This window comes from Acanthopagrus latus, chromosome 14, assembly GCF_904848185.1.
Source record: "Acanthopagrus latus isolate v.2019 chromosome 14, fAcaLat1.1, whole genome shotgun sequence".
NCBI classification, from domain to species: domain Eukaryota; kingdom Metazoa; phylum Chordata; class Actinopteri; order Spariformes; family Sparidae; genus Acanthopagrus; species Acanthopagrus latus.
In genome coordinates, this window is record NC_051052.1 from 12,076,620 (window position 1) to 12,094,280 (window position 17,661).

At 40.8% G+C, this 17,661-nt stretch overlaps 1 protein-coding gene across 3 annotated transcripts in view; it reads left to right on the forward strand.

Annotated features, from left to right (window-relative positions):
* ptpn12 (protein tyrosine phosphatase non-receptor type 12) overlaps nt 1–17,661 on the forward strand; it is a 48,907-nt gene that overhangs the window by 9,631 nt on the left and 21,615 nt on the right. For all 3 annotated transcript variants that reach the window (XM_037121437.1, XM_037121436.1, XM_037121438.1), the window contains exons 2-11: nt 8,408–8,516; nt 9,232–9,308; nt 9,771–9,866; nt 10,471–10,509; nt 11,086–11,157; nt 11,309–11,368; nt 11,527–11,669; nt 13,746–13,812; nt 13,941–14,018; nt 15,317–15,415. In XM_037121437.1, coding sequence (XP_036977332.1) covers nt 8,408–8,516; nt 9,232–9,308; nt 9,771–9,866; nt 10,471–10,509; nt 11,086–11,157; nt 11,309–11,368; nt 11,527–11,669; nt 13,746–13,812; nt 13,941–14,018; nt 15,317–15,415 — 840 coding nt within the window. The remainder of the gene's footprint in view (nt 1–8,407; nt 8,517–9,231; nt 9,309–9,770; nt 9,867–10,470; nt 10,510–11,085; nt 11,158–11,308; nt 11,369–11,526; nt 11,670–13,745; nt 13,813–13,940; nt 14,019–15,316; nt 15,416–17,661) is intronic.

Consider the following 17,661-nt stretch of genomic DNA (forward strand, 5'->3'; position numbering starts at 1 on the left):
AAAATGATGTCATTTCAGACTTCACAGGGAGAGTCACATTGTGGTCAGCTGCAGAATAGCACTACTGAGGTTCAGTGCCTCAAGGAAACCTTAGCTACGCAGCTGTCAAACCCTGAGTGAAAATAAAACAACTAATGGCTTAATATACTGTAATTGCGTCTTCGTACCTATTTTTGTATCATCAACTAATCAATTGTCAGTTTCTCATCTAAAAATGTGGCGTGAGGGTCAGAAGTTTCAACTCAGATTTATATTGGATAAATGCGGATATAAGGCTTAACGCGGTCCTCTGGTTATGGTCTATTTTTGGCCAAATCTCAGAGTTCGACTCAATGCTCATCTGTTTTCTCTTACTATCCCTCAATCTCTTTCCCCACTACATCCTCTCTCCTGCTTTTATTTGTCTCTGTCCGCTTTGTTTTGTCTGCTGAGAAAGGGCAATCACTGACTCACTGTTAAAGGAAGCTGCATGAGTAGCTTCTCCTGTGTGTGTCAGCATACGGTATGGCTCTGCTTACTGTACATGCAAGGCTGAGTTTTTTTTTTTTTTTGGGGGTGACAAAGGAAGTGGGAACCCAGAATTGACGGTGGTTTAAAAAAGTTGGTTGAAGCGGGTGCTCTCAGCCCAGGCCAGGTGTTTCCTGGGGTCAGTGTGACCGCATCAGCCACCACATACACGAATAGATGCGTGTGTCGCCACAAAGACAAAGACGCAGATTTTTTTTTAACACATTTCTGCAGTTGTAGTTGAATTTAAAAAAAAAGTCTTTCTAGGATTCTAGTGCGTCATTGTTCATCATTAGGTCGTTTTAGTTTCTTTCGGGGATTCCTATTTTAAACATCACGTTCTGCTTTGAACTGCTTGCATGTGTGACTTGCGTAACAGAATAAGTGTTTCAGATGGTTAGAGGATCGACAATGAAAGAGTGACAGACAAAGAGAAGCCTGATGGCTAATAACAGGAAAGCACATTCTGCTTAGTGCCAGTGAATGATGTGCTGTTACACCCCTACATGTGTGTAGTGAGTGAGCCTTCATGCCACTCATGCTATCAGTGCTCCACTGACCTATATTAGCCAGTAGCCATAAAGTGGAAATGACTGCACAATGTGTGTACATGTTTGCATGAACGTATACAGCCTGGCGAATGATCGTCGGACGTTATCTTCGTCAGGATCTTGGGCTAATGAGGAGGTGACACACACATGCACACACACACACACCAGTCCGGACCCCTGACTCATGCTAGCAGTCAGGGTGGGGTTTCACATAATTTCCTTAGCGACCAGGCTTCATTAGCTAGCTCTTATAAACTAAACAGGATACACCTGACAGGCTGATGCATTCCCCTAAAAACGCTGATATTTTTTCTCAACGAAACAATCAATGGAAAAGTGTGACATTTTGAGAATTATGCTTATTTGTGCTCTTGTAGAGGGTTGGATGGGGAGATAGTGTCTGTACAGGTTTTGCATCGCTAAAAAAAATGGCCCCAGTATTGATGCTTTGACTTTGATAACAGTTGCTGAACAATACTTATTTCGTTACCAGTATTATGAAAAGTGTTTTAACATTAAAGCCCCCCTCTCTGGGTGTAATCCAGTGTTTTTTTCCATGTGTGCCTCAAGACAGCCAATCATCAGCACTATTAGAACTTGGCACAGCGAACATGCTGCATGCTTATTGGATCACTGACACTGATGAGATTTAGTCCTTAAGTATTGAAACTTGGTAGTACTGAGACATTTTTAGATACTAAATGGTATCGAGGCAATTCGGTGGGTGCAATAAATGTCACAGTTGGACAGCCAGCCCTACATTTCTGTACATTAAATATGAAGCTAATGCCAGAAGCTGCTGAGCAAATCTCGTTTATTTGATTTTTACAAAAGGAAGTATAAAAACGTCAGTCCTAGTTGTCCTGTTGGTCAACTGCCAGACTATCTCCTGCCAACTTCCTGTAGTCTCTGTTGGTTTAATCTTTATTCTAAACTAAGCCGATCGGCAAGTTGGCTTCACCAAAATATTATGGGCGTAGACGTGAAAGAGGTATCAATATTCACATTTAACTCTTTGGAAAAGGCAAATAAGTGCATTAAACAATCTTTAAATTATTAATTTTATTCTGCTGTTTATATCATAACCCCTTCCACTCACAACTTCACAGTTCTTCATTCAGTGAATCAATGATGCATTCAAAACGCTTGGTGCTGGAACAAAACATGACTTTGCAGCTTTTTTTTTTTGCTGATTTGGGACTCGAATGGCCCACAGAGAGAAATGAAGGCGGAGAGAACATCAATCAGCCTTATTGAATCGAGAATCAGAGGCAAAGCGACACACTCCCACAGACCCTTTTAGTCGCTGTGCTGTAGCAGCGCATCTTTTCTCCCCGCGTGCTCGCAGCGCGGGACATGGATTTTTTTTTTGAGAGCATTGTACGAGGTGACCTATTTTAGCTTGTGTGTGTCTGCATGGAAGGTGACCGTCAGTACAGCCTCTCTGCCACTAGCTCTCGACACCCATCACACTTCCTGGCCACATACACGTTAACCTTTTTTCGCCCACCGCTTCTGCAGGAAGAGCATATTTTTTTCCAATCACTTCTCACTGCTGAGTTCAAGAAAGAGAATGTGTTTCTGTGTGTGTGTGTGTGTGTGTGTGTGTGTGTGTGTGTGTGTGTGTGTTTGTGTGTGTGAATTATTTAGCGGGCCAGGGAAGTACAGCGATGCTGACTTATTCAGCCAGGAGACAGAAAGTAGGTTAGACCCACTAACAAATACATCCCTCTCTACCCACATCTACCTCTCCGGTGCTTTTTCTACCTCCGCTGGCATTTTTAATCTCTTTTCTTCTCCCTTTCTAATCTTTTTCATTGTCTCTCCATCTGTCTCTCTCTCCCCCTGCCCAGTAACTGCCCTGGCATCCTCGAGTCATTTTAGGCCAAGTCAAGTCATTGTGAAGAAATGTGTCTGGGAGCGCACATGACTTGGTTGCACCCTGAAGGGGGTCTGTGAAGTCGGCACTGGGCTTTTTGGGGGCAACGCCCTGTGTGTGTGTGTGTGTGTGTGGCAGTGGAAGTCGAGCGTTCACAGGAAACTGGCCAGCTCAGTCATGCTGTTTTACTCTTCTGACTGATAGGAAGTCAGAAACCGAAGGGAATAGAGAGGTAGAAAGAGAATGGAAGGAGTGGGAGCAGTAATTATTTGTGTATGCAATTCTGAGGGCAAAAGAGTTTAAAGCTCTGGAGTGTGGTACTGTAAACTGGCATTTGTAATACATCAACAATAGATAAAACCGAGTGAAATCAATAAAACCAGTGTGGGTCGATGTCTGAGCTTGGTGTATGAAAACGCTACAACTAAATCTGTCCGCAAAGTTGAAACTAGTTGACCCTTTGACAGAAGTTCAAGTGAGCATCATGAGTATCAAATACATGGCATTCCTGAAATGTTAGCCCATGTTCTGGAGACAGATGTTTCAGCATACTGCTGGTGTTTGCACCCGTACTTAAAATGATCATTTTAGAACCATCACAACTATCGCTGTTGTCATCTTTTTCATAAAATTAAGCTCTGGACTGTTTTTTCCTCTCTGCCATGACTGGTTCTTATCATAAGAACATTCTAGTTTAATGTGACGCACTACTGACAGAAAAATATGTTGCCATTGATAAAATGTATTGGTAAGCTCAGAGGCACGCGATTCTGAAGGATTGGACCGCTTGGAACCGGTTCTCTTCTCGATTCCCATCCTGTGCTTGACACGTTTTGCAGACGTGACCACAACAGTGCTGCGTAGGTGGTTTCAGTGAGTTCTTGTCTTCAAATGTGTGAAAACCCAAAGAAAACCTTCTGAGAGTTTTCTAGTGTTCATATAGTCACTTCCCTTTCCTGTGAAGAGGAGTGTTTCCTGTGGTGTTCTGTACCTGAACTTCTTCGTGTAACATACTTCGAAAGGTATAAATGAAAGAGATGAAAAATCAGATGACCTGATTAGAAACAACTTTTTTCATTGTAATGGAATTTGATTGGATGAAAGTATTTATAAAAAATCCCTGTCAATCTTTCAGTGCTTAAGGTTATGTATTTAGATAGCTTGTTATATGCGACTATCTCAGGCAGTTTATTGTCACACATGATGAAGGAAAAATATCAAAACCACATATCAATATATCACCAAATGTTATCAGTTTTGCTTGGAAAATGTGACTTAAATGTTGAATTAGCATGAAAATGATTCATCCACTTAAATATTGATACACCACTGACTGTTGTGTACCAAATAAGAATTGAATAGAGGAATATACACTCGAGCGGTGATAGAAACAAGCATGTTTGCTTTTCTTTGCCCTCTTTCCTCCTCCATTAAGGACAGAAGCTAGTGCGAAGCGACAGAGTGTGTAAAAGGAGCGTGTGAATGAACGACAGAAACAAGGAATAAAAGAACCCATTAGCTTAGTTACCAAGAGCCTCTTAAAAGCCTTGGCTCTCCCTCTTTCCTGAACTCCCCCTTTCTCTCTCCCTCTCCCCCGAGTTCACCTCCCCTTTTGCTTTTTTCCCCTCTTTCTCCAAACACCCACATCTCCTGTCTTCCTCCTCTTTTTTCCTTGTTTTCTCTTTACACTGCACCTCTCCTGATGTTTTGTTTAGGAGAGCAGGCGAGGACTCTCTCCCTCTGCTTTCTTGCTTTTGCATCCTCCAGGCTCAACCCGGCGTTTGTGAGAGTGCAGACACATGCTTGTATGCGTCTTTGTGCGTGTGTGTCTTTGTGTGTTTTACGTAACAGGGGAAGTAAGAGTAATTAGAAACAGGGTCTGTCTCTGGAACAATGGAAAGTAAAGAGAAAAGGGGGTGACGCAGACAGTAGCTCGGTCTCCATCCAAGATTTTTTTGTATTTGTAACGAGGTGTCAAACTATAAAAACTACAAATTTTGAATACAATAACAGCTTGTATTGTATTTTTATCAGCCTGCTGAGTGATTGAATTTGACTATAAATGGTAGTTCAGGAGTGTTTATGGACATTTTAAACTGCTGTCTGTAAAACATCTGTTCGCTACAGCCTCTCAGAAGTGTTACATCCACATTTCTACTATTACAGTGTATGACAGACCTCCCGACCTAAATTCAGCCTCACTGAGGGAAACATACACCCAATCCACATTTAAGTATCCAGTGCCTTAAATGGAAAGCTTAAAATGTTTGCACACAGCTCACTTGGATGGAAATTGATCATTTGGAAAATAGTACGACAGCGTCGCTTTTAAACTTTACTCGAGGGTTGTACTGCTGCATTTATTGACACTAAACTGTTGTCAGCTGAAATAATATGCATTTTTGCACGAGTACAAATGTAAGTATAAAACACACCAAGATTTTCACAATTTTTGTTTTTTTGATTAGTCATTGTATTCCACATCTATTGTTCATTTTGACCGTTAGGCACCTTATATGAGCATAATGGTTTTGTTTAAAGTGTCAATGTCACACTAAAAAGAAAAATACAACCAGAAATCAAGATTGTCTTTTTTTACCAAACCATGGCAAGCTTAATTCCATTGTAACTTCTTTAATGTTGAATTAAAACATACCAAAACAGTCTTAGTTTGTCTTTCCATGATCCCCAGTGGTCTCTGCTCTCTCCTGCTCCTCTGCCGCATACTTCCTGTCTGCTGTAAATCACCTCTGTACTGTATCTCCTTGTCTTAAACACAGTCTCAGTCCTAGCTTGGCCGTTAGCTGAATTACTTGCTAACAGCAGTTAATCACTACAGCAAAGATTATAGTTAGCAGAAGGTCTTTATTTATGTATTTATTTATTTTTTACCTTTACCTCTGCAAATGTTTTAATTGAGACAGAGTGGAATAAACTTGGAATTAAAAGTGCTTAAATGTCTTTTAGCAAGACTTATTTTTTTACATTTTTTTTCTTCAGCTAATCTCTTGCAACTTGACCTGATAATTATACAAGCTGTGCTCTTGTAAAAATGTTAAATCTTTCCCTAACCGGCAGCTGACATAGTCACTTGTGTAGATTAAAACCAGTGATGGAGGGACGAAACAAATAATTGATTAAGTGCTACAAAATCCATAGGCTTTATTGGAAGAATCTGAAAGTCTTTACTTCCCCACTTTGCTGTAAATGAGCTGAAACGGGATACGAAGAGACAAAACGTATCCTCATTACAGTGTTAGAGGGCACAGTTGTGTGCATGTTTGTCTCCACATAATGTGTTTTGTGGGTTGGGGGAATCGCAAACCATCACAAATCACTATTCCCTGCCTCCTCTGCTCATTGTGTGTCTAAGTGTGTGTATATGTGTTTGTGTTTGTGTGCGTGTGTGTTTGTCTTCCTGGGCTCGGGCCCAGCACAGAAGCAGACCTCTGTTGGAAATGTAATTCACATGAGGCCAGAGGAGCTCTAATGCTATTACCACACGCACACACAGACAGACACAAATGAACACACACAAGCACAGCTGTGTTGCCGCCCACAGTCTCTGCATGTACCTCCTTTTTTTCTCCCTTGTTTCCTCTCCCCCGGTTTCTGTCTCGTTGTGGTTTACAAAGATCAGTGATGCAAAATGAAAGGTGAAAAACCCCATTATGTCTTTTAGGGTGCATCTGTGAGCTAGTCTAAACTGTTTATGTGTGCGTGTCCGTTGTCTATTCAGCGTGTACAGCTGGCAGCTCATCGGTTTGTTAAACTACCGGAGGCCTGCATCAAATAGACACCTTTCGGTCGTTGTAAATGTCGCCACCGTAGCACAGAAGTGATGTTATGACAAGAGTGAAAAGAGGAACAGGTACAGGAAGAAAAGTCTGGAGGTTTGAGTGTCTCAGGAAATCAGGATGTACAGTATGTGTCCTTGTCACAGCAGCATGAGGAAAGCCTGCAGTCAGTGCCAGAGAGAAGAGGTGGGACCATTTTTCACACGAGGCTCCAGCAGCCTGAACGCCCACGCTGACTTTCTCAGAGTCAGTGAGAGAGAGAGAGTGTAAGGGGGGAGTGAGTGAGGAGAGGCAGAAAAAGTGGAGTGATGCCTAATTTCCTCACAGTCTCGGAAAGAGAGAGGAAAGTGATTGAACCAATTGAGAGAATAAAAAAAAAAAGAGGCACTCGAGAGCGATATCATGTGAGTGCTATCAGAGTCGAGCAGCAGGAGTTTTTTATGGTACAAAAGTCTGGCTGTGCTTTTGAAGTTTCCTCAAAAGTTTCACTGTGAATCTCAAGGCCACAGTGAAGTCGAGAACGAAAAGGATGAAATTCACAGGAAGTTTCAGAAAGCCCCTGAATTTTTTTTTTTTTTTTTTGTAGTTGCCCGCCTACTCTCACACCAATCAGTGTCTTTTAGTTGTTGAAACTTACCTTTTATTTTGGTAGAAAGTCAACACACTTTTGTTTTTAAAACCAAACACACAAGAAGCCTATAGGAGTGTGTAGCAGAGAACCAGGGGTTCTTACTGATGCTCGTTTACTTGAAATCTGGTTTATATGAGTGGATAAACTCAGTCATACTTTCCAACATTTATCTATTTTGTCTGACACTAGTCTCAAAGCAAAAGTATGTTTTTCCATCACAAAAAATGTCATGGCCAGGGTCCTGCGATTTAGAAGAAGCAGGTATCCTGCTGCACAACTTTTTTTTAAAAAGCTGTGATCAGTGGCTGTTTCTGATGAATGCTTGTGAAGTTGAAATGAAACCAATGACTTTCATTGAATAATTTGAACCCAATTGAGAGTAAATACAACATAAATCTGAAGCACACAAACAACTGCTCAATTTTTTTTATAAACACAAAATGAACACAAACAAAATCTAAAAGAAAAGGAGTTGCTGATCTCTAGAAACTACTCCTTTAACTCTCACATTAGAATAACAGTCATTGAGTCCTGTAACTGATGTCAGAGATCCCTCGAACATTTGACGGGAATGTTTGTGTTTCCTGGTACATTTTTTAGCCTGTGTGGAAAAGTACTTCCTTTCTGGGCCAAAGTGTCTGAGATAACGTTAGCCTGCTATCAAACAAGACGAGATGAAATCGTTCCCTTCCCATTAACTGAATGTGTGTTCATCAGTGTCAGCTGCTATTAGATTTAGCCACTCTTAACTTCTAGCACTGTCACACACAGAGGAACAGTCAGCGGACAGGGCGTAGTGGTGTGAATTTCTAAGGATGGGTAATGTGCGCCCAGACACAAGAGTTTACATCACTGTTATCTGTGTGTATGCAAGTCCCTTTTGAAAAATTAGACGATAAAAAGGCTGATTATCATCATCTGTCCTGTGTCCAGCTGCTGAAAGTTAAAAAAAACTTAATGAATGTTACCCATGTTGCTTTTACTCTGATAGTAGTTCCTTTTATATTCACAAAACCTCCTGCTGTCTTGTTGTTTATTCCAGAGGTTACGGCGGTTATCAACGAAATACCGGACAGAGAAGATCTACCCCACCAACGTAGGAGAGAGGGAGGAGAATGTCAAGAAGAACAGATATAAAGATATACTGCCGTGTAAGTCCTCCTGGCACGCAAGTGACATCTACGGTCCCATTGTACAGGTGCACTGTTTCCTCATAGCAGACATTTTGATCTGCCAAACACAGGTATATCCAGTATCTTTAATGAGGGCTGCACCGTCATCAGCGTTGCACATGCTCAGTTATACCCAGAATTTCTTTAGACAGCATGGTTATATGAAGGAAAATGGAAAAAGAAGAGCTTAAAAAAGGGAGGATGTTGGGTAGAGATGGACATAAAGTATGCACACACATGCTTAGAACAAATACAGATATCCAGTATGTTGTAAAAGGACATATAATGGTTTCTGTCTCACATACACACACACTGATGCTGCACTTAATGATCTCCAGGGGAGCTCCCATGACCCAACATCTGTCCTACTTTTTTTTTATACCTTTATCCTCTTTTTCTCTTCCGTCCACCCATGCATTCATTCATTCATTAAGGCTTTTAGTGAATGAGCTGCTGATAAGGCAAAGGAGGGACCTTTTCATCCGTAACAGATGTGCACTCACACACACATGTACTACAGGAGGAGGATACAGCTGTGTGTCCATTAACCTCTTTACATGCCATTTCCCCGTAGTTTGTCCCCACTTGCCCTCTCATTGTCTTTCCATCCACTGTTTTAATTTTGTCTTTCTCCGTCTCTTTTATTTATATTTGTGAAACAATACAATACAATCCCTTATTTTTTTCTCCCCAGTTGATCACACCAGGGTGAAGCTGGCGTTAAAAACGACCAATCAGGACACAGACTACGTCAATGCTAACTTCATTAAGGTAAAAAGCCGCTGAAATTCCCTTGCTTTGTTCTCTGACATTATGTGGTTTGATTACATTTACTTTGATAAGTGAACTTCATACAACATCTTTATGTATTTGCAACATTTATTAAATTTGGAATGTTAGATTTCGTTAAGAGAAACCTCATCTCAAAAGTAAATGACACTCTTTGTGTTGGTGCTCGACGAAAGTCTAATGTTGCTTCGAGTACTTTGCCAGTATTTGTTTTACAGACGTCTTAAACCTAAAAATGGTTAAAAAGTCTTAAATTGAATTTGTTGAAACCTCGAGAACCTTGAGATTACCTGTTTTAGTGAAAACTTAACATGGTAAAAACTGTTGTATGAATCACAGTGACATCCATTGTGGGGACTGTGGAAGTGCCTTTGCAGAGCACATATTTGGATGTGGATTTGTAATATTGCTTATTCTCTCTTTCTACCCAATCTCTTTTTTCAGGGTATGGATGGCCCAGAGGCCTATATTGCAACTCAGGGCCCACTGCCGAACACTGTCATCGACTTCTGGAGGATGAACTGGGAGTACAACGTAGCTGTGAGTACCAACAGCTCGTTGGATGTTGTAAAATAAGGAGAGATTGATAGATAGAGGGAGAGGAGTAAAAGAGACAGACTGCAGCTTCCCTTTATGTCAACTTGGATGTTTTCTGAATATTAACAGAGAGCTGGTACTTACTGCATGTTTTTTTTTTTTCTTAACGAAAGTGGATGCAATAATTAACGTAATTGTAATAAATATTTAATATGGTTTTGATGAATTACGAGGCAGATGGGGAGTGCTTATGCTTGAACCAGATGGACAGATATGAAGGGAGGGGGAGAGTCGGAGCTGCGATTAGGTTTAACTAGCACTCTGAAAAGCTGGGGGTTGCAGATTTGATTATTACTCCTGTAGGATCTCATAGAATGATGTGAGGTATCAATGCAAGACTGAAATGTGTTAGCACAAATTATCTTAGCCATTTTCAACTCAGGTTTTTGGTAGTCTGCTGTGTCTCCAGACCTCACTTTGTTAACTGAAGTGTTACAAAAATAGAGCATAATATAGGAATTAATCTATTTACAATTTCAGATTTAGCTATGAGTAAATATTGCAATGTAAATATTGATTATAATCCTTCCTGTTTGTGTCTCTGCAGGTTATTGTAATGGCTTGTCGAGAGTTTGAGATGGGAAGGGTAAGGCCGAGATATTTAATCCCCTCTTATAAATGTGTGTGTCTGTTGCAGTGAATGCGTGCCACAGTGTACATATGTGTATGTTCACACATCTGTGTTGTATTATCCCCGCCAAGGCTACAGCATGTTCTCAGGACCATCAGCCTGCTTGTGTGGCTTTATCTCTTTAGTTCTGTCAACTAAAAGAGTAGAAGTAAATAATTTGTTTCCAATGTTATGTTAACATAATGTTTTCGAGGTTTTTAGATGTAGTCCACACAAAACTAAATGATAATTTACTATCTATTTAACAAACTTCACCTATCTTGACTTGACAAATAAAAAAAATTTAATTGATAAATGTCGTATGTGTAGTTCATGGACAGCCATGCTAGCAGCTTCATGAGGCTTTTCAACATAATCTGGGGTTCCACATACACAAGAAATTATTTAAACCAGAAATCTTTTGCTATTTGAAACTAAAGGATCCTGTTGTCAAAATTTCAAGCCAGAAAGTGTGTGTGTGTGCAGGAAGCTGTGGTATTTGTCTGGTATTTTGTTCTCAGCCAAAGCTAACTCCTCTTCTTCTCCACGTAGAAAAAGTGTGAGCGGTATTTCCCGCTACTTGGGGAGGATCCCATGAGTTTTGGCCCTTTCAGAATCTCCTGTGTAAGTAGACAAATCTGTAATACCACAGCTGTGTGTGTAAGGAGTATGTCGGGGGGGGTCTTGTTTTTCGGACTCCTGCGTTTCTCACATTCTGTTCTAATGACCGTTTTAGTCAAGGATAGTGTAAATGTTCTGCCTGTGTGTTTTCTAGGAATCCGAGCAGGCCAGAACAGACTACTTTATCAGGGCTTTGACGGTGGAGTACGAGAATGTAAGTCCTCCGATTTATTTTGACAAGAAAGGCAGTGTTCATATGTTTGTCTTAATATATCAAAGCATCAAAAATCAACAGTGCAAAATTAGTAGTGGTATTTTTCTGACATCGATAAATCTCATGCAATGGCTTTTCCACCATGTGTCTCCCTGCAGGAAACTCGGAGGATAACACAGTTCCATTATATGAACTGGCCGGATCACGACGTGCCCTCATCGTTTGACTCCATACTGGATATGATCGGACTAATGAGAGAGTACCAAGAGAATGACGACGTGCCCATATGCGTGCACTGCAGGTAGGTACAGTATAGAGACTTTGCACAGATACCATTACAAAACTGCCTGCGTATACACATACAGTAACCAAGGCAACACTTGAAAAAAAGGTTGAAGAGAAGAAGATTAGGTCATGAAAGCGTATAGACAGTTCATGCATATGAATCAGATCTTTTTTAGTTAGGTCTCGAAGGAGACATGCAAGTGCCAGCGGTTTTCTGTGAGGAGGCAGTAAGAATGTGCAACAGGTGGCCAGCATGGGTTTGTGTGTTTTGAAATCAAGTTTCAACAGCACAGTGAAATGTTGCAGCAGTAGCTAAACATACCCATACATAACTATTCTTGGTATAAGCTCGATTTTTTTGCTTTAGATCCATCTTCTATAAACTGTAGGTGTGTTTTATTTGACATTTCCTCATTTCACTTGACAAGAAAAAACAGGTTAATTAACTGCCTAAGACATGGCCATGTGAGCCGGCCACATCTGTTGTATGAACATTTTTTTAAACCACCGCCACCAATCAGACAAACAGACTAAGACAGAGCCGCTGTATAACAGAGCACTGCAGAAGTGAAGTCATTTTTGAAGGTCAAACCAGAAGCGAGCATCGCCACAAAAAGTAAATGGTATTTTTCTATTGAATTTGGATTCTTACTGAAAATAATCTCTGCAGCAAGCTAAAGTTTATGACAGTGTGGAGAAATGAACAACAATGTCATGATTTTTTTAAGTGTAAATGCGATCACCAGAAGATAAAGCTGATGGTTGGCTACAAAAGAACTACACTATGGTCGGATGACTTCATTGTCAACTACACAATACTGTAAACTTGGGATGGTGCAATGAAAGATTTTAAAGCAGATTGCAATGACAAACAAACAAACAATGTGTGTAAATCCTACAGATTCCAAACTAAAAACTAGCAGTGAGACAAGGTTACCAGCATTTATTCATCCTTTAATTGTGCAGCAAGACCTAATGATTTATGATTATTTATTTAAGATTTCTTGGTTGATTCATTTTGTCCTCGCTGTGGTGCAATAAAAATATTTGTTTCCTCACAAAATGTACAGTTAAATTAATTGTCATACAGTTTTAAGAATGATTGTATGTATATTGAGATAACTGTGACATGAACTCTTCATATTGCCTACCATACACACTTAACTCTAAACTGATAGATCTGCAATTCAAAAGGGTTGAGTTACAATAGTTGCAAGTAAAGTGAGTAGATGAGTTTCTGCATCGTAATGATGTAGTTTGACTTCCCATACAACCTCTGTATTCTGTGTTAACCACACACCTTATTTCAGACTTCTAATTGAAAGCGTTTTAAAAAAAACAACTGACTTGAAAAACACAGAACCAGAAGTGCAGAAATTGTACTCAATTCTTGGTTTTAGGATTCCTGTAGCACTCTGTATACATAACACACGTTATTACAGCTGTAGTGATTAGATAAGATTGCCACAGACTGACAGTCTAAAACGCATTTGTCTCAGAGATGAGTGCACCTTTCCTCCAAGAAATAAGGCTTAAAATTCAGAAGTAGTTAACCAAAAAGCAAACAACGTACTGATTGACGAGGCTCTAGATTCAGTTCCTCTGCTGTACACATGCGTGGGTATACAAACAACACACACACACACACACACACACACACACACACACATACACACACACGCACGCTGTCTCCATGTGTGTGTAATCAAGTATAATGAGCAGCCGGAGGACATTTCCTGGTTCCTCTGTTACACAGCAGGACTTAAAGCTGCGTCTCTGCATCTGTAAGGATGCCTTGTGTGGGTTGTGAGCACTGTGCTCTATGTGTGTGGAGGAACTGTGCTTGTTAGAGCAGCAGAGGCTCTGAGACAGCATGAGACAAAGTTTTATGATTTGATGCATCAGACGTGATGCCACATAATCTCAGCGTATGCGCAGCTACTGTCTCCATCCTGTCTGGAGGAGGCGAACAAATGTTTGCCCTCTCAGGAATTGTTACTCGCGAGGTGTGTGTTTTTGTTTGTGATGAAATGTGCTTTTTTCAACATGCGTGCTCCTGTTGAATCGAATATGTATGACTGTGACTGTACAGTGCAGGCTGTGGGAGGACGGGTGCTATCTGTGCTATCGACTACACATGGAACCTCCTCAAAGCTGGGGTATGTGAACACACACACTCCCACACATGCCTGAAACGTACCTGTGCTAATACACACACTTTTTATACACTGAATGTTAAGATTTGACTGAGAGTTAACACCTTTGTTGTGTTTTGTTGCTTTTAAAGAAAATACCAGAAGATTTTAATGTTTTTCGGTTGATCCAAGAGATGAGGACGCAACGACACTCTGCCGTTCAGACCAAGGTTTGTTTTCAGTTTTAATTTTAACATCCGTACTGCCCACTACTCTTAGGCCTGTTTAAGCTAAATGAAATAGAATATTTAATGCGAAGCTTCTGGACTAATATACAGATGATGGGAAAATTGCTAATCAATCATCATAAGGAGCCTCAGAGCTGAGGTCAGCATAGATATATTTGTCTGGTTGTCGGATGAAAAGACTTCCACAAGCTGGAAGTTTCTCAACTGTTTGTTTTTTTCAAAATGGTAAAAAAAAGAGCAGTACATTCCTCCCCCAGAGGTTGCAGATCTGGTTATGGAAATTAAGTAAGTAGGTTTAAGCAATACCATAGCTGGAGGGACGTTTCATGCAAACGCATGGAAGGCATTTTTGCAAGTAGCTGCATTGTGCAGAACAAGTCATCTATTATTTCAGTCATTCACAGCTTTTAAAAACATTCATAGTGTTTTGGATTATGCTGTGTAGCATTGTGACACCTGTAGTTCAGGTTGATTTGGTCCAAATGATGTAGTGTAACCAAACCAATCAGGTCAGGTGTGAAAGCGCCCTACTGATTTACTTGCTTTTTGGGTGTAAATTAGCAGGTGAGGTTGCTTGGAAAAAAGGTAACCCAGTAAGGTTTTAATTCAGAATTTGTTGAAAGTCATTCTGCTGTAGCAGCGTTTTGTCTCTCACGCAGCCTCTTCATTCTTTTCTTTGTTTCTTTCCACACACCTGGTTTGAAAATGGATCGCAACCTGTTAAGCAGAGGTTGACACATTCCCGCTGTTATTTGTAAGTGGTTGAGGTTGTTTTGCCACAGTTTTGTGATGGGTGTGTGCTTGCATGTTTCTTGCGGAGTTCCCCGTAGTAGGCAGAAGATTCGCAGCGGGATACGACAACAAAATATGTTTCTTTAAGTGGCATAGATTCAATATAACGAAAGCTTTCTGAGGCGCCCGGCGTGCTGTGTCATTTTGCACCTTATTCACGGTGTTCTTTCCCTTACACGTCTTGGCATTCAGGGTGAAAATGAGCCTCGTTATATAAACTATAACATAGCCTTGATCCAAATGGACACAGGTTAGAATTTAACGTCTCACACCAGATTTCTGCTGGAAGTGAGTAACTGTAATGTCATTCCTGAAAATGTGGTGCATTACATTTGCTGCCTTACTGGGAAGGTAAAGAGTTTAAATTAGTGTGCGTTGGTCAAGGTCCTTTTATTTTCTTCCAACAGGTTGTAAATGGATGTTTTTGAGAGAAGAAATTGGAGTATTTTGTTTTTCTCACCTCCCTGTCTTTGTGTCCCTCTCCTTAGGAGCAGTATGAGTTGGTTCATAAAGCAATCGCTCAGCTCTTTGAGAAACAACTACAGCTACTGGAGAGCCCCACCAACACGCAGATACACGATGGCATGGTTTGTCGCTCACACACACACACATTGCGCATGCAGTCTGGTGTTAAAGAAAGACAGGATGTCGCTGAGTAACACAGTGGGGGAAAAAAATAACACAAATAATTAGTCACAGGGGAGGGAGTTGGTAAGAGTGGAGGAGAGGGGAAGAGAGGCCTTCAGAGAGCCCTGCTCTTTACACCGACAGCTACAGAGATTGAGCCAAAAAAAGAGAGATCTCTTGTCTACAGGGTCGTCTCAGAGGACTGCACACAGTTAGACCTATTTAAGAGGGCTAGAGAAAAAGCTTTACTCTGTCAGTCACCACTGTCCTCATTCTTATTTACTCCACACTGTCCTCCATTGCCCCCAAACACTCACACACCAACAAACACACCATTAGGCGTCCTTAATTGTCCCCGTTCCTCCCTCCATTGAACTAGAAGTTCAACAAAACCAAAAAGTTTCCTAATGACAGATATCACATATTAAGAAAAGAAAAGTGAGTGCTGTGCTTCCCTGGGTGAACACATCCAATGTCTGACGTTGGAACATCACAGTGTGAGCTCTAATCACTAATCCATACCTTCCATGCAGCATCCCACATCATTATTCTTGTGTCAGGATTAAGACATAGTTGGAGAATCAATCAATTATGTAGCAGTCTTAGTGAAGCTACTCTGAGCAAAATGTCAGTAAAATCATCGCTTTTTAATCCTAAAGAAAAAATGAAATAGCACAGTGAAGCATTTGGTTCCAATACCTGGTTATTTAGGAAACAAATAAATCAGTTTATACTGGGAGGGTTACATGATTTAAAAAAGGAGCTTTCATAATGCGCTCCAACTGGAAAATATAGTTTCAGAAAGTTACCAGGACTGTGCTGAATGTCTGCAAATGTCAAACCATTATGGTTTCAGTGGGAAAAGAAAATCATGATGCAAAAAGGATGAAAAAAAAAGGAGAACAATGTTTTCACAGTAATCATAGGAATCATATCGAAATCACAGTATCCTCAACATAACCACAATAAGATTTTTTTTTTTTTTTTTTACCATATCATGCAACCCTACCCAGCCACAACTGGAATCTAATTCTACAGATTGTATACTAATAACACCAGTGTAGCCTAATCTGAATCTGTAACTCTGAAGAAATACCAGGTTTGAACAGAAACAGCTGTGCAGCATTTGATTTGAATGTTGATTTACATTTCGGATGTCAACGTTATTAATGAAGCTTCAAACTATTCAGTACAGACCTTGAACTTACTCCCCACAGCTGTTATGTGGATATGTGAAGACAAAAAGAAATAATGTTAGAAGAAATGGGGATCAGTGAGACAGTGTGCAACACTGGCAAGACCTCAAGACACAGAGGACACAGAGAGACGATGAGAGAGTGCTTTGGCAGCGATCCAGGAGTCGACTTCCTGCTTAGGAAGCTCTGGTGACATCACCCCCTCTCCCATAATGTACTTTGAGGCTCAGAATAGACATCCGTTGGGAAAGGGAGACCCTTGCGAGAGACGGTCACTTGAACACATGCAACCATGTTTATATTGGAAAAGACTGACACATTTTCTAAACTGTTAACACAAATCCTAATCTCCAGTATCTGAGTGGGAACACTCTAGTCAACTGTGCATTACTTTACTTTACTACACTTCAAGAAACTTTGAGCCATTTATCATTTATTAAGTGTAGGCGTGGCGTTCACGGAGGAAGACGACAACTCCAGCACAAGTTTGTTGCTACTGAATATCTGCTAAAGTTACAAGTCCAAGAGTGCACTGCACTCACACTGACACACTTGTCAGCGAAACATTATCAGTGTGCTGTACTGACTCAGTCCATACACATTGACTCATGTCCAGTCAGCCATTGTTAGTGACTAAAACACCCACATAGGTGCTTTCAATGGCATTACGAACAATAAGCCTACACATGCACACATCCCACACACGTTTTTCTGCTTGCACGCTGGCGCCACACTGAGCAGGAAGTTTTTCTACTCAGCTGATTCTCGCAGCACATATGAACACATATGCAGCCCAAAAGAGATGAAATTAGAAAACCCTTTGGCTTCACTGTATGAACATCTAATGCGCTCAAGTTCAGGGCTGAAGTGACCTGATTTGTCCCCCGTCACTGAGTTTATGGCGGCTGAATTCGTCCCGTCATCTTCTCGTTATCAGAGTTGAGAGGGAGTCAAATTAGTGAGTCACGGGGGAAGAGAGGAGAGGAGCGGGAAGACGAGAGCTGAGAGGA